The sequence below is a fragment of the Pseudophryne corroboree genome, chromosome 7 (genome assembly GCF_028390025.1).
Source record: "Pseudophryne corroboree isolate aPseCor3 chromosome 7, aPseCor3.hap2, whole genome shotgun sequence".
Lineage (NCBI taxonomy): Eukaryota > Metazoa > Chordata > Amphibia > Anura > Myobatrachidae > Pseudophryne > Pseudophryne corroboree.
This window is the reverse complement of record NC_086450.1, coordinates 442,162,767-442,185,459: the sequence shown is the minus strand read 5'-3', so window position 1 is coordinate 442,185,459 and position 22,693 is coordinate 442,162,767. Positions and strand designations below refer to the sequence as shown.

Sequence of the window (22,693 nt, the reverse complement as noted above, 5' to 3'; positions counted from 1 at the left end):
TTCTGTTAAATCTGTCACGACCTACCAGCGGATGCTCCACGAGCTACCAGTAGATGGCAATCTACCTTTTGACCACCTCTGCTGTAGCCTGTCTATGCACTAGAATCTTGTGCCTCATACACCACTGATGGCAATACCTGGTGCACTGATGAACACTAATAGAGATTGAATAAAATGACCACTACCTGTAGTGCAGTCTCAGTACTGTGGTTGCATAAGTGCCATCTTGCCCTGGTAGCCATCAAATTAGGGAAAAGTGCTTGTGGATCTATAGTCTGCCAGAAAATTCCTACATCTTAATTACTCCACACACAAGAGGAGAAGGGTGCTTGTGAAGAGACCTAGTTCTATCAGCACAGGGCTATGCAATTTCCCTAGCAAATACAGCACCACGCTGGCCAGACTAGTTCTGGTAGAACACTAGTGAGGGAATTCCACATTGCAGCTAGCGACCTTAGTGTCTGCAGTAGCAGTTTCAGCGTGACCTCACATCCACTTTATCCCACAGATTTTACCACCAGTGGAGCTAGTACTGGTTGCCACTAAGCTGCTGTGCCATTATATGTATATGTACAAAGCCCAACCAAGGAGCTGGCATCTATTAATCTTCAACTCCTCTTTATAGTTTTTCCAGTTCCCAAATACTACCTAGCCAAGAAGGTTTCTGTGGAGGCCATGGACCTTGAATGAAAGATTTTTTGGAGTGTAAACTTTGCAGAGCAACACATTGAAAAATCAGTCACTCAACAGTACAGGGACACTCAACACAAGTTTAAATCCCACACTAAACACTGATGCCCCCGGAGAACCTGCACAATAGGGGGACACTACAGGGCTGATATGGACAGTAATCTGCCCCAAACTAAAACAGCTACATAGACTGGCTCCTCTATGCACCCAAGACCACTATTATGCCCCCTTGTGGCAAGGCAGAACTAGAACACTGGAGTATGTCAGCATCTGCAGAGATGTCACTGGAAGTGAATGTTCTCCTTACACCATAAGAGAAAAATAAAACCTCCACAACAAATCAAGTTAGTTTTATTCCTTTCATTTTCTGATGACAACACTTAGGAGGTGGCAGGAACAGCGGCAGCCTGGGTCCTCTGCACAGACACCCTGGTGTGAGTCTTTGCCAGATGGTCCGTGTACTCCTGGGGAGAGGAGAGAGATGGAATATTAACACATGATTAAACAGTGAAGCAGAGACCACGAGTTCCGCTGGACCAGAGGTAACCGTAGATTTACCTGGTATGGAGACTTGGTGAATACGGTTTCCTTCCAGAGGTCAGGAGTTAGGTAGCTGTAGGTCTTGGAGATGGCATCAAAAGTGGCTTTAGCTGCAGAAAATACACGAAGCTGGTTATTTTACAGCTTACAATAAACCTGCAGCATGTGGAGTGTAACATGTTATATAGAGCCTCATTCAGGAACAGCGCAGCCACTGTGCCGCCACTCTGCCGTGCATATTTAGCTCAGTTACTTTTTCTCCCTTATAACGACAGTCACACCATAGACACACGTGAGGCTGAGCAGAGCAGGGAGATTGGCATGTAACACATAATGGTCATTACTAGTGACATCTTTACTCCCTACGCTTCCATTAAAAAGCAACTGTCCACATTATGATAATAAGAATTTACTTACCGATAATTCTATTTCTCATAGTCCGTAGTGGATGCTGGGGACTCCGTAAGGACCATGGGGAATAGCGGCTCCGCAGGAGACTGGGCACATCTAAAGAAAGCTTTAGGACTACCTGGTGTGCACTGGCTCCTCCCCCTATGACCCTCCTCCAAGCCTCAGTTAGGTACTGTGCCCGGACGAGCGTACACAATAAGGAAGGATTTTGAATCCCGGGTAAGACTCATACCAGCTACACCAATCACACCGTACAACTTGTGATCTGAACCCAGTTAACAGCATGATAACAGAGGAGCCTCTGAAAGATGGCTCACAACAATAATAACCCGATTTTTGTAACAATAACTATGTACAAGTATTGCAGACAATCCGCACTTGGGATGGGCGCCCAGCATCCACTACAGACTATGAGAAATAGAATTATCGGTAAGTAAATTCTTATTTTCTCTAACGTCCTAAGTGGATGCTGGGGACTCCGTAAGGACCATGGGGATTATACCAAAGCTCCCAAACGGGCGGGAGTGCGCAGATGACTCTGCAGCACCAAATGAGAGAACTCCAGGTCCTCCTCAGCCAGGATATCAATTTTGTAGAATTTTACAAACGTATTTGCTCCTGACCAAGTAGCTGCTCGGCAAAGTTGTAAAGCCGAGACCCCTCGGGCAGCCGCCCAAGATGAGCCCACCTTCCTTGTGGAGTGGGCATTTACAGATTTTTGGCCGTGGCAGGCCTGCCACAGAATGTGCAAGCTGAATTGTACTACAAATCCAACGAGCAATAGTCTGCTTAGAAGCAGGAGCACCCAGCTTGTTGGGTGCATACAGGATAAACAGCGAGTCAGATTTCCTGACTCCAGCCGTCCTGGAAACATATATTTTCAGGGCACTGACAACGTCTAGCAACTTGGAGTCCTCCAAGTCCCTAGTAGCCGCAGGCACCACAATAGGTTGGTTCAGGTGAGACGCTGAAACCACCTTGGGGAGAAACTGAGGACGAGTCCTCAATTCCGCCCTGTCCGAATGGAAAATCAGATAAGGCTTTTTCAGGATAAAGCCGCCAATTCTGACACGCGCCTGGCCCAGGCCAGGGCCAACAGCATGACCACTTTCCATGTGAGATATTTTAACTCCACAGATTTAAGTGGTTCAAACCAATGTGACTTTTGGAACCCAAAACTACATTGAGATCCCAAAGTGCCACTGGAGGCACAAAAGGAGGCTGTATATGCAGTACCCCTTTTACAAACGTCTGAACTTCAGGGACTGAAGCTAGTTCTTTTTGGAAGAAAATTGACAGGGCCGAAATTTGAACCTTAATGGACCCCAATTTCAGGCCCATAGACACTCCTGTTTGCAGGAAATGTAGGAATCGACCCAGTTGAATTTCCTCCGTCGGGCCTTACTGGCCTCGCACCACGCAACATATTTTCGCCAATTGCGGTGATAATGTTTTTGCGGTTACATCCTTCCTGGCTTTGATCAGGATAGGGATGACTTCATCCGGAATGCCTTTTTTCCTTCAGGATCCGGCGTTCAACCGCCATGCCGTCAAACGCAGCCGCGGTAAGTCTTGGAACAGACAGGGTCCTTGCTGGAGCAGGTCCCTTCTTAGAGGTAGAGGCCACGGATCCTCCGTGAGCATCTCTTGAAGTTCCGGTTACCAAGTCCTTCTTGGCCAATCCGGAACCACGAATATAGTGCTTACTCCTCTCCATCTTATCAATCTCAGTACCTTGGGTATGAGAGGCAGAGGAGGGAACACATACCCTGACTGGTACACCCACGGTGTTACCAGAGCGTCTACAGCTTATTGCCTGAGGGTCCCTGGACCTGGCGCAATACCTGTCGAGTTTTTAATCATGTGGAAGACTTCTGGGTGAAGTCCCCACTCTCCCGGGTGGAGGTCGTGCTGAGGAAGTCTGCTTCCCAGTTGTCCACTCCCGGAATGAATACTGCTGACAGTGCTATCACATGATTTTCCGCCCAGCGAAGAATCCTTGCAGCTTCTGCCATTGCCCTCCTGCTTCTTGTGCCACCCTGTGTTTACGTGGGTGACTGCCGTGATGTTGTCCGACTGGATCAACACCGGCTGACCTTGAAGCAGACGTCTTGCTAAGCTTAGAGCATTGTAAATGTCCCTTAGCTTCAGGATATTTATGTGAAGTGATGTCTCCAGGCTTGACCATAAGCCCTGGATATTCCTTCCCTGTGTGACTGCTCCCCAGCCTCGCAGGCTGGCATCCGTGGTCACCAGGACCCAGTCCTGAATGCCTAATCTGCGGCCCTCTAGAAGATGAGCACTCTGCAACCACCACAGGAGGGACACCCTTGTCCTTGGTGACAGGGTTATCCGCTGATGCATCTGAAGATGCGATCCGGACCATTTGTCCAGCAGGTCCCACTGGAAAGTTCTTGCGTGGAATCTGCCGAATGGGATTGCTTCGTAGGAAGCCACCATTTTACCCAGAACCCTTGTGCATTGATGCACTGAGACTTGGCTCGGTTTTAGGAGGTTCCTGACTAGCTCGGATAACTCCCTGGCTTTCTCCTCCGGGAGAAACACCTTTTTCTGGACTGTGTCCAGGATCATCCCTAGGAACAGAAGACACGTCGTCGGAACCAGGTGCGATTTTGGAATATTGAGAATCCAATCGTGCTGCCGCAACACTACCTGAGATAGTGCTAAACCGACCTCCAACTGTTCCCTGGATCTTACCCTTATCAGGGAATTGTCCAAGGAAGGGATAACTAAAATTCACTTCCTTCGAAGGAATATCATCATTTCGGCCATTACCTTGGTAAAGACCCGGGGTGCCGTGTACCATCCATACGGCAGCGTCTGAACTGATAGTGACAGTTCTGTACCATAAACCTGAGGTACCCTTGGTGAGAAGGGTAAATTTTGACATGAAGGTAAGCATCCTTGATGTCCCGAGACATCATGTAGTCCCCTTCTTCCAGGTTCGCAATCACTGCTCTGAGTGACTCAATCTTGAATTTGAACCTCTGTACGTAAGTGTTCAAAGATTTTAGATTTAGAATCGGTCTCACCGAGCCGTCCGGCTTCGGTACCACAACAGTGTGGAATAATACCCCGTTCCCTGTTGCAGGAGGGGTATCTTGATTATCACCTGCTGGGAATACAGCTTGTGAATGGCTTCCAAAACTGTCTCCCTGTCAGAAGGAGACATCGGTAAAGCCGACTTTAGGAAACGGCGAGGGGGAGACGTCTCGAATTCTAATTTGTACCCCTGAGATATCACCTGAAGGATCCAGGGGTCTACTTGCGAGTGAGCCCACTGCGCGCTGAAATTCATTGAGACGGGCCCCCCACCGTGCCTGATTCTGCTTGTAAAGCCCCAGCGTATACTGAGGGCTTGGCAGAGGCGGGAGAGGGTTTCTGTTCCTGGGAACTGGCTGATTTCTGCAGCCTTTTTCCTCTCCCTCTGTCACGGGGCAGAAATGAGGAACCTTTTGCCCGCTTGTCCACGAAAAGACTGCGCCTGATAATACGGCGTCTTCTCATGTTGAGAGGCGACCTGGGGTACAAACGTGGAATTCCCAGCGGTTGCCGTGGCCACCAGGTCTGAAAGACCGACCCCAAATAACTCCTCCCTTAATAAAGCAATACTTCCAAATGCCGTTTGGAATACGCATCACCTGACCACTGACGTGTCCATAACCCTCTACTGGTAGAAATGGACAACGCGCTTAGACTTGATGCCAGTCGACAAATATTCCGCTGTGCATCACGCATATATAAAAATGCATCTTTTAAATGCTCTATAGGCAAAAATATACTGTCCCTATCTAGGGTATCAATATTTTCAGTCAGGGAATCCGACCACGCCAACCCAGCACTGCACATCCAGGCTGAGGCGATTGCTGGTCGCAGTATAACACCAGTATGTGTGTAAATACCTTTTAGGATACCCTCCTGCTTTCTATCAGCAGGATCCTTAAGGGCGGCCATCTCAGGCGAAGGTAGAGCCCTTACAAGCGTGTGAGCGCTTTATCCCCCCTAGGGGGTGTTTCCCAACGCACCCTAACCTCTGGCAGGAAAGGATATAATGCCAATAACATTTTAGAATTTATCCGTTATCGGGGGAAACCCACGCATCATCACACACCTCATTTAATTTCTCAGATTCAGGAAAACTACAGGTAGTTTTTCCTCACCGAACATAATACCCCTTTTTTGGTGGTACTCGTATTATCAGAAATGTGTAAAACATTTTTCATTGCCTCAATCATGTAACGTGTGGCCCTACTGGAAGTCACATTCGTCTCTTCACCGTCGACACTGGAGTCAGTATCCGTGTCGGCGTCTATATCTGCCATCTGAGGTAACGGGCGCTTTAGAGCCCCTGACGGCCTATGAGACGTCTGGACAGGCACAAGCTGAGTAGCCGGCTGTCTCATGTCAACCACTGTCTTTTATACAGAGCTGACACTGTCACGTAATTCCTTCCAACAGTTCATCCACTCAGGTGTCGACCCCCTAGGGGGTGACATCACTATTACAGGCAATCTGCTCCGTCTCCACATCATTTTTCTCCTCATACATGTCGACACAAAAGCACCGACATACAGCACACACAGGGAATGCTCTGATAGAGGACAGGACCCCACTAGCCCTTTGGGGAGACAGAGGGAGAGTTTGCCAGCACACACCAGAGCGCTATATATATACAGGGATAACCTTATATAAGTGTTTTTCCCCTTATAGCTGCTGTATAGTTAATACTGCGCCTAATTAGTGCCCCCCTCTTTTTTTAACCCTTTCTGTAGTGTAGTGACTGCAGGGGAGAGACAGGGAGCTTCCCTCCAACGGAGCTGTGAGGGAAAATGGCACCAGTGTGCTGAGGAGATAGGCTCCGCCCCTTTTTCCGCAGACTTTTCTCCTGCTTTTTTTATGGATTCTGGCAGGGGTTAAATGCATCCATATAGCCCAGGAGCTATATGTGATGCATTTTTTTTGCCATCCAAGGTGTTTTTATTGCATCTCAGGGCGCCCCCCCACAGCGCCCTGCACCCTCAGTGACCGGAGTGTGAAGTGTGCTGAGAGCAATGGCGCACAGCTGCAGTGCTGTGCGCTACCTTGTTGAAGACAGGACGTCTTCTGCCGCCGATTTTCCAGACCTCTTCTGCCTTCTGGCTCTGTAAGGGGGCCGGCGGCGCGGCTCTGGGACCCATCCAAGCTGGGCCTGTGATCGTCCCTCTGGAGCTAATGTCCACTAGCCTAAGAAGCCCAATCCACTCTGCACGCAGGTGAGTTCGCTTCTTCTCCCCTTAGTCCCTCGATGCAGTGAGCCTGTTGCCAGCAGGTCTCACTGAAAATAAAAAACCTAATCTAAAACTTTCACTAAGAAGCTCAGGAGAGCCCCTAGTGTGCACCCTTCTCGTTCGGGCACAGAGATCTAACTGGGGCTTGGAGGAGGGTCATAGGGGGAGGAGCCAGTGCACACCAGATAGTCCTAAAGCTTTCTTTAGATGTGCCCAGTCTCCTGCGGAGCCGCTATTCCCCATGGTCCTTACGGAGTCCCCAGCATCCACTTAGGACGTTAGAGAAAATACATTTAATTGGTGGTCTACTCTCCCCCCACTGCGCATCCCTCCAGAGAACGATAGACAAATATACGCTTCCACTGACATACATTCCATCAATGTATACGGTCACATCTGTTATTAGTCATGTAAGCAATACCTATATCTCAAGTACAAGTCCTCATCTTTGGTAAAATCATCCGTGAGTACAAACTGCTGCACTATATTCCAAGAGCACTTACCAAAGTTACCCAGGGTAGCCGTGCAGCCTCTGGCTGACGTGTAGCAGTCATCAATACCAGCCATCATCAGCAGCTTCTTGGGAACAGGAGCAGACACAATACCAGTACCTCTGGGTGCAGGGATGAGACGCACCAGGACAGAACCACAACGACCAGTTACCTATAAGAAGTAGGACACACACAGTTAGAGTTCTATTTTACATTTTAGGCTAAAATGATACATTCCTAGTTACCCAGCTCAGTACTGCATACAAGGAACACCCATGTAATGGACTATACATACACAAGCTCCTCCCTTTTGCCTCCAAACTCCTTGAGCGTATTGTCTACAACCGCCTTACTTCCTTTCCTCACACTCACTGCTTGGCCCATTCCAGTCTGGCTTCCGTCCTCTCCACTCCACTGAAACTGCCCTTACAAAAGTATGCAATGACCTCCATGCTGCTAAATCTAAGGGACACTACTCTATACTTATTCTACTTGATCACTCTGCTGCTTTTGACACTGGACCATCCTCTCCTGCAAATAATTCACTACATTGTCTGCGTGACACTGCCCTCTTGGCTGTCCTCCTACCTTTCTGACCGTTCTTTCTCTGTCTCCTCTCATGACTCCAGCTCCCCCTCACTTCCACTAACTGTAGGGGTACCCCAAGGTTCTGTCCTTGGTCCTCTTCTCTTTCTATACGTCCTCACTAGGTAAGCTCATTAGTTCTTTTGGTTTCCAATATCTCTATGCTGAATGACACCCAAATCTATCTTTCCTCTCCAGACCTCTCCCCTCACTCATATCTCCAACTGTCTCTCTGCTACCTCTTCCTGGATGTCCCAGCGCTTTCTTAAACTTAACATGTCTAAGACAGAGCTGATCATCTTCCCTCCTTCCCGCATAACCTCACCTCCTACAATCTCATTATCTATTGATGGCACTACTATCTCCTCTAGCCCCCAAGTGCGCTGTCTTGGAGTAATCCTCGACTCCTCCCTCTCCTTCAAACCACACATTCAGCACCTCTCACAAACCTGCCATTTTCATCTAAAAAATATTTCCAGGATCAGACCCTTTCTGACCCAGGATGCTACCAAGACTCTTATCCACTCACTGGTCATCTCCAGACTGGACTACTGTAATCTGCTCCTGACTGGCATTCCTGACAAATACCTCTCCACTCCAATCTATCCTCAATGCTGCTGCCCGGCTCATCTTCCTCACCAAACGCACTACATCCACCTCTCCTCTCTTACTAGACCTTCACTGGCTCCTCTTCCCTTTCAGAATCCATTTCAAGCTTCTCACACTCGCTTACAAAGCCCTCACCCACTCCTCTCCCACCTACATCTCTGACCTTATCTCCCTTTACACTCCCACCCGTCCTCTTCGCTCTGCTAATGCACGCCGACTCTCCTGCCTACAGATTACTTCCTCCCACTCCTACCTCCAAGATTTTTCACGTGCTGCACCACTTCTTTGGAATTCCCTACCTCTCCCCCTCAGACTCTCCACCTCTCTACAAAACTTAAACCGGGCTCTCAAGACCCACTTCTTCACCAAACCCAGCCAAATCTCATCCTAACCCTCTGTTCTGCACTCCCTATGTACCCCATCTGTGTCACCCCTGTCTGTCTACCCCTCCCCTTTAGAATGTAAGCTCTCACGAGCAGGGCCCTCTTCCCTCATGTGCTTATCCTTGGTCTTACTCTAATAAACTTCAACTGTTCCACATCCAGCAGTCTTCTGCCACCTGATACTTATTCCAGTGTCATCTGCTGATGTAACCGTTTATTTACCCTGTACTTGTCCTATACTGTCATCAACTGTAAGTTGCTGTTTTACGGTTTGATTATTTGTTTATGTACTCTGTAATTGGGCGTTGCGGAACCTTTGTGGTGCCATATAAATAAAGGATAATAACAAGCTTGCAGCACCCATTACGTTGTAAGTCTCCCACAGAAAATAGAAACACTGCCACCTAGGGGCCAAGGAACCAAAGTGCACTAAGGAAAACTTGGCAATACCACATCCAGGGTCCAAGGCCTCAGCCTGTATGTGGAGCTTCAGACAGGAACAGGAAGACCATTTGCAGAGGTCAGCCTGCCGTGCATAAGGAGCTCGTTACTATGCCTCTCTTGTAACGACAATTACACCACTTTACACATGTAATGATCAGAGCTGAGAGACCATGCAAGGTGTTCTACACAAAACCTGGGGTTTTTTTGCCATTAGAAAAAACCAGTTTCCTTCATACCCCTTACTAAACCGCATTCTAGACCATAACCTGGTGTCTAGGACAACACTAGTAATGCTGGTCTATCCTACCACTCAAAGGGGCAGATGTATTAACCTGTAGATGGCATAAGGAAGTGATAAAGCAGTGATAAGTGCAAGGTGTTAAACGCACCAGACAATCAGCTTCTGTCAATTTGCATATTGGAGCTGATTGGCTGGTGCATTTATCACCTTACACTTATCGCTGCTTTATCACTTCCTTATGCCTTCTCCAGGTTAATACATCTGCCCCAGAATCCTTTTAGGGACATGGGACTTAACACAGTGGGAAGACAGCAGCAGACACACGACAGGTTATACACAGTCTCCGTTCTGTTTGCCAACATGTTAAAGTAAAAATTATTAAGAATGGGGGTGCATATTGGGAAATCACACTGCAATATTATGTGTTGACAGTATAGTGATCACCCATATATACAGCTTAAGGGTGTATTCAATTGGTGTCAGCAGAAACTGCACTATTCAATTTGCGGGCGTTTGACATTAGCCCGTTTCAGACAATGCCAATCCGAATTTTTTTTTTTCTAAAGTCGGATCAGCATTGTCGAAAACAGGCCAAAAACCTGTCAGCAACGCCTGCAAATTCGACAAAATACATGGATCCGCGGCTGAACCGCCAATCCACGTGTTTTCCGAGTCAGAATTTCCGAATTGTTGGAAAAACGGCACTTGACGCGAATAGGTCGCATACAGATTCGACATAAAAAAAGTCAGAAACTAATTTTTCCAACAAGTCAGGAATTTCCACAGTAATTGAATAGACTCCTTAATAGCAGATTCATCTTCATTCTCCACTATAAGCAATTCATCTTCTAAAAGACTACAGGCAAAAAGAATAGCTTGCACAGGGGATAGAGCCAGGCCTAGCATATATATTCCCTTGTGTACATAATTAGGCCCCTTGATGGAATAAACCAATTGCTCAGTGTTTTTGTACCTAAAGCTTTAACGTTTGGTGCCCGTCCTTCACCAGCTACACTGTCTCCCTGTGGAACCCAAAGAAAAATGGACTAAAAGCTCCATGAAACTTACCTTGCAAGGCACAGTGTGTGGCTTGCCGATTTTGTTACCCCAGTAGCCTCTACGAACAGGTACGATTGAGAGCTTAGCCAAGATAATTGCCCCACGGATGGCAGTGGCAACCTCTTTGGAGCACTTCACACCAAGACCAACGTGCCCGTTGTAGTCTCCAATGGCCACAAAAGCCTAATGACCAGAGAGTAAAACAAATGAGAAACTGGGCTGCCTTTCAAGTCTTCAGCAGGAACAGAACTAAAGCTGGCAACACCAAACCAACCTTGAACCTGGTTCGCTGTCCAGCACGGGTCTGCTTCTGCACAGGCATGATCTTCAGGACCTCGTCCTTCAGAGTAGAACCCAGAAAGAAGTCGATGATCTCAGACTCCTACAATACAAAGTCCAGTATTAAATACATAGAAAAATACTCACTCAGGTCTATGGTAAAGGTAAGCCACACTTTGCTCACTCTGAAGAACTCAGGTCCCAGAATTCTTGTAGGCAAGCTGGTGAGTGATTGCTAAACTGGCAATTTTTTTCGAAAACCACTCCGAATTTTCCCAGCAGCCGACGCCGGTAAAAAACAAGGTAAGGGGGAAGGTCACACCCGATGCGACCATTTCAGATAAAGGCCAACCTGGCGTGGTCATATCTGATGTGACCACACCAGGCAAGTGGTTAAGCATGGATTATAACAGTGATGAGCAACAAGTGTAGCTAATGATAGATTAAGCGTAACGTGTGAACATATGAAAGTTAGGGGGCTGCCACTAGAATGAATCTGTTTTCCTGTCACTGGGTTACAGCACATCTTAAACTTCATGGGTGGAATTCAATTGTTTGAAAAGTCGGTTGGGTGTCTGTTTTTCCTGTATATTACATAGGGGGGAAAAAAAAAAAAACCAGACACCCAACTGACTTTTCAAACAATTGAAACCACCCCCCTATATGTTCATTTAAATCACCCAAAAGGATTTAGTACATCTCATCTCTGAACACAGATCATGACAAATGAAAAGCAGAACTTTAAGACTGGGAGGTGGGGTGATGGCCGAGTAGCACAGACGGCCATTTAGTATACCATATAGCTAACACCTTGGTGTCAAAAGCAGGGATTTGACTTTAAGATCACATTGCAGGAACCCCCCAGAAAATAGGATTTTGGTACTTACCAGGTAAATCCTTTTCTTTGAATCCATAGGGGGCACTGGAGTACTCTTGGGATATGGACGGGCGTAGCCGAACAAAGGCACTGAATATTTAAATTTAGGACTCTCCCCCCCCTCCATATCCCCAAGTACCTCAGTGTACTTTGCCAGTGTTTTTTACTGAGCGAACAGGATATAGAGAGATTGACAATGGAGAATCCCTATAACAGACAACCACAAAGTTGACCTGTAACCTTATTGTCAACTAAACAGTTGACACCTTAACCGATAGAACTTTATAATTTGAGCCAATCGGTGAAAATGTGTTACCATAAGCTCCTTTGAGCTTAACACCACCTTATTGTCAACTAAACAGTTGACACCTTAACCGATAGAACTTTATAATTTGAGCCAATCGGTGAAAATGTGTTACCATAAGCTTCTTTGAGCTTAATACCACACAAGTAAAATTTGTTCAGTAAGCTCCCTTGAGCTTAAAACAACCCAGGTAAAACTGCTCTGGGTGGGCGTCCAGTGCCCCCTATGGATTCAAAGAAAAGGATTTACCTGGTAAGTACCAAAATCCTATTTTCTTTATCATCCACTAGGGGTCACTGGAGTACTCTTGGGACGTACCAAAGCTTCCCTCGTGGGCGGGAGAGCTGTTTGATACTTGTAACAGTAGGCAGCCAAAGCTATATGCTGACGGCGCCACCATTCATAACGTGTAAAAGTGCACAAACGTGGTGCACTGAAGGCTATGTAGCCGCGTCGTAGACGCTCCACGACCCGCTGGGTCTGACATTCCCACAGAACCTGTGGGATGAACTATTACTGACGTAGGCGATTGTAACTTAGCCTTAAAGTAAGCCTGACTTGTAGTCATTATTATCCAACTGGATAATGTCTGCTGAGAAACTGGCTAACTCCAGTTTGCAGTATCATATAGAACAAACAACGTATTCATATCACGTACTGTAGTCGTTCGGTACATATATAAACGCGTAACGCGTGTACCACATTCAGAATTTTAGAATGTGGTGTCCACACAGGAACCACTATTGGTATATTGATGTGAAGAATACGAAAGCGGATTTCGTCCGAAGATCTGCTTTGTCATGAGAAAACTCAAATACGGTGGCTTGTAATACAAGGCAACCAAATCTGAAAACAAACCCCTTGTCGAAGCACTATTGCCGAAGCCAAGGCTAGAAGAAAAATGTTTTCCAAAGTGAGAAACTTAATCCCCATTTTTTGAAAGGGTTCCAAAATATGAAAACTTAATTCCCTTTTGTTGAAAAGGTTCCAAAATATGAAAACTGTCATAAATCTGAACCCAACCTCAAATCGCCTAGCGCTGTAGGTGGGATAAATAGAGTCTGAACTTTGGTGACACCTTGTAGAAAGATGTTTACAGACGCAAATAGAGCAAACGCTTTGAAAATAAGTTTACCACACAGATACCTGCACTCTTAGTGCAGATGACCGCAGTTTTCCATCCCATTCCGTTTAACAGAATACGGTTACTTGAAGGATGATGTTGGAAACTTCCGAGGTTTACAACCTATGTAAGCACACGAAATCTTTTTAATAATGAGCTGCCTTAAGCGGCTTACTATTTCGTAACATGGTTGGTATAACCGATACAGTAACGCTCTATTTTTTTTAAGAGGGCGGTCTGAACCCTCACCCTGTCAACCGCAGCTGCGGTACATAGATAATAGGTACATAGGTAACTATGGGTAAAAGAACGTTTCCTGATGTAACAGGTTGGACGTATTATGAGCGGGCCCAGATCGTGTGCAAGTATTCCTTGAAAATTCGAGAAGCAACTTCTCTGAAACCCATGAGATCCCACCAGTATGACTGTGACGAACTGTCTTCTGATCCGTTTTGGCAACGAAGAGAGAAGCGGAAAATGGTGTAGCTAGACACACGATGCTGAATGACCCCATGAATGTGATGTACACATACTGATATACTTGAGGGTAACCTCCTTGTGTGGACTCACATACGAAACACCTGTGGATTTAATGTCCAGTTTTCAAGATCCAAACCCTGACGGGTGAGATCGTGTGTCTAACAGATGTCCACTCACGGATTGATGTCTTGACATTTTCACATAATGGCGTTCTGAGCCATTGAAGATTTGAGTTACCTGCCGCATTGTCATGCGGCTTCTTGGTTCTCACTGGTTGTTGAGTATGCAACTGCCGTTGCTTTGTTTGACTGCTTAAGGGCAGCGTGAGCCAGGCCTGAAAAACAAAATTACATGAAACTCACGGTTGTTTCTCTCCACAGAAATCTTTAGTAAAAAGCGAAAGATTTATTCGTTCTGAAGAGAAACCAGAGTCTATCTCTGGTTCGACTGAAAGCGAATCATTTAATGCATTGTAAAATGCACAGAGTTCTAGGACATTTATCTATTGCATTGTAAAATGCACAGAGTTCTAGTACATTTATCGACAGCAATGTGTCGTGTTTTAGAACCTTTGCGTTGAATTTAAATACAAATCCTGACTCTGTGACTGTTGTCCAGATTATACGCATCCTTGCATTCCAGAGTATACGCACCCTTGTCCCTTTGTGGGAAACGCGAGTGAAGGGTGGCGAACTAACTGAAAACACATCTTTATTCTTAATAAGTGAATACAGCAATATACCGCTAGTGTGCGTGTACTTTTGTTGTTGCTGGTGTAGTAGGTAAAAGTATTTGATTTACCGTATTTATAATCTTACTTCGGAATTGATATCGTTTAGACAGACTTAGATGTGATTGTTTTCGAACTTAATCTGCTACCGCAGTATATCTTAGTAGCGCAAGATAGAGGACTTTGTTGATACATAGTTCTTATGTGAGATGAGCTATCATTGCAACATCACTTTGGTAAATACCGGAAGCGATAAGCAACGGTAGAATGGAAATGGGTAATGGTTGTGGCGATTTGCAAACGCTATAACCTGTGATGAAGAAACCGGACTGGGTAAATACGCATTGTGAAGATCAAATGCAATTATACAATTTTGTGGCTCGAAAAAGCAAAAAACTCACTGCAGAAAAGCCATTTTCTAACTGTAGTAAATGACTTGCTGATTGATATTGCAACGGAGCTGTTTGATTTTGCTCAAACAGAGGGAAATAAGTAACTTTGACTCTGTTGGCGTACTATTGCCTGGTTTATAAACCAGCAAAGACTAAATGACAACCTGCCAAACCGTTCGACAGAAGCAGTTTTGTACTCCAAGCTGTAAATAGCTGAGACATATATGAGTTGAAGTCATGAAACCTCGCAAAGGTAACATGAAAAGACGCACTTCCACAATTGTAAAAGAGGTCATCAAACCACTGGCTTGTTGACTGTAACGTCTTGTCGTTACAAGGCGTGACTGTTTCTTATACAGGAATAAAACGCCGTTACAAGTATACTGTATGCGCTAATGTCAGAATATCCTAAAAGGGATAAAATGCCGTTACAAGTATATTTAGGAGCAAACAAGCTCTGGCCTTTTAGCGCTTAACTAACGACAATGAAAATAACCGGCGTTAGCAGAAGCTTTACAGATATACTGTGCAGCTTATTTAACCGTGATCGACATGGTTTCATACATAGAATCTAGGGGTTTTTATAATGTTTGACAGAAACGCATATACCAATGGCGGATCGCGTCTGTATGGTTGTCCAAAACCCCGCACTATCTGAGTGCTGGACTAATGTACCCTTCTCACTCGTAGTTATCGGTGTGAGATTTGACATAGAATCGTGCATTAAATTATAAGACCAGTGAAATAAACCCTCTGGTACCCAAAGGAAAATTGTCCCTTTGGAAAGATTGTCTTTTGTTAGCGCTGGCGGAGTTATTCCGAGACTCCGATTACCGCTGTTTTAATTTGAATTGCCAATGTTAACATTTTTAGTCTGCACTAGAGCCTTATTCGCTATGTAGACAGACATCTTAATAGGCAACAGACAGACACTTGCACGACTTAATAAATTTATTATATGGCATATATATCTATATATATATGTTATTGCTGAACAGCATATTTATTAGGAACTAAAGTGTTCCTTATGTGAAAAGCATTTCACATGGGCATGAAACCCGAACCAAATTCCTACTAACACCCCTGCGCCTTCTGGTGGCTTAAAGATGTAGGGCAGGAATGTTCTAGAATTATCCTAAACTAAAAATTCCCACTAACACCCCTGCGCCTCCTTGTGGAGTAGAGGTGTATTGCCGGAATGTTCTGGAATTATAACTGGAAAAACAGCAATGATTAAAATGGCCGTCATGCCATGTTTTCACATAAAATCACAGTACAGGTTACCTGCTGCATTTTTAATATAGACTTAATAGCCTATTATACAGATTATACAGTGATAACACAGGTGTAGGATACAGTAAAATACATGTATTTAGTTAGCCTTCATTAATATGAACACTGCCTGCAGTGAATGTCTTATAGAAATTAACAGAAAACATGGTTAAACCTGCAATAGATTATGCCACTGATAGCCTATTGCCAACCAAAGCCTCATATATATATTATATATATATAAACTGCTTAACATATAATCACAGTTTCATACTGATATTAGACACAGTCTGGCAGCAACAAGCTTCATTATATATTAGATATATAAAATGTGCTGAACATATAATCACAGTTCCCACTGATCTTATATCTACAGTTTTATACTGATAATATAGCTTCTGATTCTGTTTAAAACGCTGCGCTGCTTATTTTAAACCCATGCAGCCTTTGCTGCTGCTATGGGCATTACTCACCCTCCCCCCCCCTGTCTCCCCATGGTACCTGCAGCGTACGGGGTTCGAGGTGCAGGGAGAGCAGGAGAGCGATAGCAGAAGAGCGCTGTATATAGCGCCGGGGAGCCGTCCGGACGAGCGGGCGGCGTAGTACACAGTCTTCTGTGTCCGGCCAGCAGCGTGCAGTGTGTCATTGAAAGAGCGGCCGGCGTCCGTGAGTGACGTGCGGCCGCTCTTTAGCATACAGGAAAGTCTCGGCAGTGTTAAAGTCTCGGCAGTCTCTGTGCGGCGTGTAGTGGTGCCGGGCATTAGCGCAGTGAGAGCGGCCGGCGTCTGAGTGACGTGCGGCCGCTCTGCGCGTATTCAGCACACGGAGTCTCTCCGGTCATCAGCACAGTGAGAGCGGCCGGCGTCTGAGTGACGTGCGGCCGCTCTGTGCATAGTTTAGCAGGACCCCTTCAGCGGTGCTTAGCGGCGGGTACAGTTAACACTTTCACACACAGCAGGGCGGCAGCGTGAGCTGACCGCCCTGACACCCCTACCTTGTGCCGTTTTCATCCTGGCTGTGATCTGTGTAAACTCCGTTACAGCCTCCAGCTTCTCATCTGTGACGGGGCTTCTGGTGTAAGCTCCTTGCAGATGTAGTTTCTTCCAGCTCTTTGTCTCATCCTGGCTGTGACGGAGCTTCTTCCTGTAAGCTCCGTTCAGTTTGCAGGAGACAGTGGCTGCCTGTGGCTGTGAGGGTGCTCTTTGTGAGGACCGACACGCCATGCGCTGCCTTGTAGCGCCTGTGGCTGTGAGGGTGCTCTTTGTGAGGACCGACACGCCATACGCTGCCTTGCAGCGGCACCATCCCGGACCCAAGTTTTTCCAGAAACTGGGACGGGAAGTGTAAAAATTAAAAATAAAAATCTTCTGAAAAGTGGCCATTGCCACAAGCCGATGTTCATCTGTGAGCACCGAAAAAACACTGGCAAAGTACACTGAGGTACTTGGGGATATGGAGGGGGGGAGAGTCCTAAATTTAAATATTCAGTGCCTTTGTTCGGCTACGCCCGTCCATATCCCAAGAGTACTCCAGTGACCCCTAGTGGATGATAAAGAAATACATTTTTGGCAGATGCCCACAAAACCTATCCGCACAGTATGTAAATGTGACACTTACCAAGAACCGGAACGCATAGCTTTCTGGGGCTAGACCCTGATCTGAGGGTGTTGGCACATAATGGGGCAGATGTATTAAGCCCGGAGAAGTGATAAAGCAGTGATAAGTGGAAGGAGGCAACACCAGCAAATTGGCTCCTGTCAATTTACATATTGGAGCTGATTAGCTGGTGCATTATCACCTTACACTTATCACTTCTCCAGGCTTAATATATCTGCCCCAACGGCCCACATGAGCACTGAGCTGACTATAGGCCAGTACCCAGAAGCAATAGGGTAAGCCATCAGCTACAGCTAACTCTGCAAGGAGGGGCTCCTATCAGCCTATGTGCTGGCAATCCATCTGATCAATGCTAAACTTGTATGGTTCCTTCTTGCCATGACTGAATGGGGAAAGTCACTATACTGGTAAATATGCCACTTGATTAAGGCAGCACATTCTTTTGGAACATTTGAAATAAACGAACATTTCTATGCTATGACTATGCCAGCGCAGACTGTTCCCTGGCAGCTTGCTGCAACCATCATGGCAGGTTTTCCCTCAAGCCACAAGGGGCATGAAGGAACGCGGCAATTTTATAGTAGTCTAAGGGTGGGTAGACACTGAAACTACCAGCAGAATGTTTCTGGCCAAATTGCGCCGACACATAGGCTAGATTGTTCAGTGTGTACCCACGATTATGCTTTCCCGTCGTGCTGTGCGGCCAATCAGAAGGTAGTATGCTATGCCAACCCCATCAGATCACCCAGAAACATTGTTCTGATGTACCCGGCATAATTCTCAGCAACATCCACAGTCCCATACATTGCTGAGAAAGTCCTTGCCCCCACAAGTTCCCAGGATCTGCCTGCATACAACACTGCAGATAGTGATTCCGTCCCGCAGGGACCACAAGTTCCGGCCCGCCATGTGCGGAGGGAAGCCAGGCTCACCTTAATGGGGAGGGAGAAGAGGTAGATCTCTTCCAGGGACTTGATCTTCATGTCTTTGACCAAGCGGCCGAGCTTGGTGACTGGAACCCACTGTGTAAGAATATATTCATGTTAGAGTCACAAAGCTCTTACACACGTCAACTATATCAGTGGTGACAGTCACCCATAGCAGGGGAGGGAGAAATGCAGGTTCTCAGCCTATTACAGGTAACATGACCAAAAACACCAATCAATTGTATCTAACGATGTAACAAATACACTATAAATGCCACCGGCTGAATATCTACACACTATGGGGTATATGCAATTGCGGTCGAATTCCCGAAATTGTCGAAAAACTGGACTTTAGCAAAAAAAAAAAAAAAAAAAAAAAAATAAAAATTAGACAATGCAATTCAGTACTTTCAGTCAAAAAAACGGACTTTCAAAATTCAACATTTGTCAAATTCGACATTTCTGCAATGGTACAAATGCAGCAATTCGACAAAAGTATATTCAATTGAAGTTTGGAAATTCGACAACAGTGCTTTTAGACAGTAAATTCGTCATTTTCAATCCGCCACACTTTGGTGGGGGAATCTAAAAAAAATAAATTTAAAACATGTTTTTTTTTTATTGGTAATAGCATATCTATTTATATTAGAAGAGATTAGGTACTTGGTTTGTCTATTTTGGAGGCACAAGTATTATTTATATATTTTTAAAAATATATATATATTTTTTTTAAATGGAATGGTAAAATCCAGAAAAAAAATGGCGTGGGGTCCCCCCTCCAAAGCATAACCAGCCTCAGGCTCTTCAAGCCGGTCCTGTTCTAAAAATCCGGGGGGGGGGGGGGATGACAGGGGATCCCCCGTATTTTTAAAACCAGCACCGGGCTCTGCGCCTGGTGCAAAAACTACGGGGGACAAAAAGAGTAGGGGTCCCCCGTATTTTTTACACCAGCATCGGGCGTCACTTTTATACAGCGCCCTGCGGCCGTGGCATTAAATATCCAACTAGTAACCACTGGCCAGGGTACCCTGGGGGAGTGGGGACCCCTTCAATCAAGGGGTGTCCCCCCCCCCCAAGGGCTGCGGATGGGGGGCTGATAGCCTTTGGAAAAATGAAAGAAAATTGGTTTTTTTCAGTAGTACTACAAGTCCCAGCAAGCCTCCCCCGCAAGCTGGTACTTGGAGAACCACAAGTACCAGCATGTGGGAGAAAAACAGGCCCGCTGGTACCTGTAGTTCTACTGGAAAAAAAATACCCAAATAAAAACAGGACACTCACACCTTGAAAGTACAACTTTATTTCACACCTGCCGACACACATACTATGTTCACACGACGTTCGGCCCACTTGTCCAAGTAGAATCCACGTGTACCTGTGAATAAAATTATACTCACCTGATCCAGTGTCCAGGTTATAATCCACGTACTTGGCAAAACAACCCAGACCAAACGGACTGAAAGGGGTCCCAAGTTTACACATGGGACCCCTTTCCACGAATGCAGAGACCCCCCCGTGACTGCTGTCACAGAAAGGTCTCTTCAGCCAATCAGCGAGCGCAACGTCCTGGCACTCTGCTGATTGGCTGTATGTGCGTCTGCTCTCAGACAGCGCATCGCAAAGCCTCTCCATTATATTCAATGGTGGGAACTTTGCGTCACCGGTGAGGTCACCCGCGGTCAGCGGCTGACCGCGGGTAACCCCACCGCTACCCGCAAAGTTCCCACCATTGAAACTAATTGAGGGAGCTGTGCGATGCAGACGCGCATACAGCCAATCAGGTGAGTGCCACGAAGTAGCGTGTCGTGATTGGCTGAAGGGAAGGGACCTTCTGTGACAGCAGTCACGTGGGGTCCCGGCATTCGTGGAAAGGGGTCCCATGTGTAAACATGGGACCCCTTTCAGTCCGTTTGGTTCAGGTGTTCGTTTTTTTTTTGCCAAGTACGTGGATTATAACCTGGACACTGGATTGAGGGGAGTATAATTTTTTTCACAGGTACCCCGGATTCTTCAGTGACGAGGGGGGCGTGGCAGTCGGCGGGTCAACATAGGTAAGTATGTGTCGGCATGTATGAAATAAAGTTACTTTCACGGTGTGTGTCTCCTGTTTTTATTTGGGTATTTTTTCCCCAGTAGAACTACAGGTACCAGCTGGCCCGTTTTTCTCCCGCATGCTGGTACTTGTGGTTCTCCAAGTACCAGCTTGCGGGGGAGGCTTGCTGGGACTTGTAGTACTACTGGAAAAAACAATATGCTTTCATTTTTCCAAAGGCTATCAGCCCCCCATCCGCAGCCCTTGGATGGGGTGACACAGCCTCGGGCTTCACCCCTGGGTGGCTGGGGGGACCCCTTGATTGAAGGGGTCCCCACTCCCCCAGGATACCCCGGCCAGGGGTGCCTAGTTGGATATTTAATGCCACGCCCGCAGGGCGCTGTATAAAAGTGACCCCCGGCTGTGGCATTATCTGTCCAGCTAGTGGAGCCCGATGCTGGTGTAAAAAATATGGGGGACCCCTACACTTTGTGCCCCGTATTTTTTGCACCAGCACCAGAGCCCGGTGCTGGTTTTAAAAATACGGGGGATCCAATGACATTTTTCCCCCCGGATTTTTAGAACCAGGACCGGCTCGAAGAGCCCGAGGCTGGTTATGCTTTGGAGGGGGGACCCCACGCAATTTTTCCCCCCGTTTTTTAAAAATCGGAACAAAATCCGTCAAATCGGCCATTTTTCGTCAGCGGGACTGTCGAATCCGTTTTTCATTGAATATGGTCAATTTCGGCACCCACTTGCCGAAATTAGACGGTCGAATTGTGTCGAATTAAAAAACGGCCAAAAAATTGCCGCTCGCTAATTGCATATACCCCTCTATAGGGGGACATTTACTAAGCAGTGAGAAGAGCGGAGAAGTGAGCTTGTGGAGATATTTCCCCATCAACCAAACAGCTCTGTATCATTTTATAGTGTGCAAATTATAGATGTTACGTCAGTGCTGATTGGTTGATGGGGCAACTTCTCCGCTCTTATCACTGCTTAGTAAATGTCCCCCACAATGTCTAAGCAATACTAGTCTTATATCAACAGCAGCAACACATGGTTAGGACTGAAAGGCTGCAGCAAGAACAGGACCCCGATATACTCACTTCCTTATCGTCAGCCTTCCCTCGGGCCCCACGGCCTCTTCCACGGCCCCTGCCTCTACCACGTCCACGGCCTCGACCCCCACTGCCGAAGCCCCCGCGAAAGCCACCCCTATTTCCACCGGCGTCGTCCGCCATTTGCTAAAAGGAAAGAAAGCAATACATTAGAAAATATTCCTATTTGTCTTAGATGTCATATTATACAGCCTCCTAATAGAATAACTACACACTAACCACACATACTACCCACACAGTGCAGCAGAAGCATATATATATATATATATATATATATATATATATATATATACACACATATATACATATATACACACACACATATATATATACACATACACACCTAGCTAGATGCCAGCCATTGCTGGCCGCAGGTACCAGGATATGTAACCAGCCTCCCTACGCTGCAGCACATAGGGCCTGGCTGCAGCGTAGGGAGCAGCCTGTAAAGTCGGGACACTGTCTTTGTAGCAGTAGCTACAGGGGCCCCGGATGTACCAAGATGGAGATACTATATCCCCGGGCTCAGGGGGCAGATAGGCCGCACCTCACACCCGAGGACGGGCGTCACTCCCCTCACACAAATACCGACAGGACAGACTCCCAGGGATCCCGGCCGCTGACACCGGCCCCTCTAGCAGCCTTCAGGTCAGACCCCCAGCACGGATGCCCGTGGATTCTCCCCCCAAATCCCCGCCACTTACGTGTTCACACTCACTAGTGATCAGAGACCGGGCCCGGGCGGGAGCGGCGCTTATATACTCGGGCAGTTATCGCGAGAGGAGCGCCCGGGAACATGCAT

At 46.5% G+C, this 22,693-nt stretch overlaps 1 protein-coding gene, 1 non-coding gene and 1 pseudogene across 2 annotated transcripts; all 3 read right to left on the bottom strand.

Annotated features, from left to right (window-relative positions):
• Positions 1–1,025: 1,025 nt before the first annotated feature.
• RPS2 (ribosomal protein S2) lies at positions 1,026–22,685 on the bottom strand. The gene is made up of 8 exons (XM_063934924.1): positions 22,596–22,685; positions 21,880–22,017; positions 18,748–18,837; positions 11,016–11,123; positions 10,751–10,924; positions 7,433–7,592; positions 1,249–1,340; positions 1,026–1,154 (listed from the first exon to the last, which is right to left on the bottom strand). The coding sequence occupies exons 2-8, from the start codon at positions 22,012–22,014 to the stop codon at positions 1,071–1,073; spliced, it is 843 nt and encodes a 280-aa protein (XP_063790994.1). The 5' UTR covers positions 22,015–22,017; positions 22,596–22,685; the 3' UTR covers positions 1,026–1,070.
• On the bottom strand, positions 9,475–9,611 carry LOC134946961 (small nucleolar RNA SNORA64/SNORA10 family). Its single transcript, XR_010182501.1, has one exon. It is a non-coding gene; the product is annotated as a small nucleolar RNA SNORA64/SNORA10 family (small nucleolar RNA).
• On the bottom strand, positions 14,131–14,238 carry LOC134946888 (U5 spliceosomal RNA; annotated as a pseudogene).
• Positions 22,686–22,693: the final 8 nt, after the last annotated feature.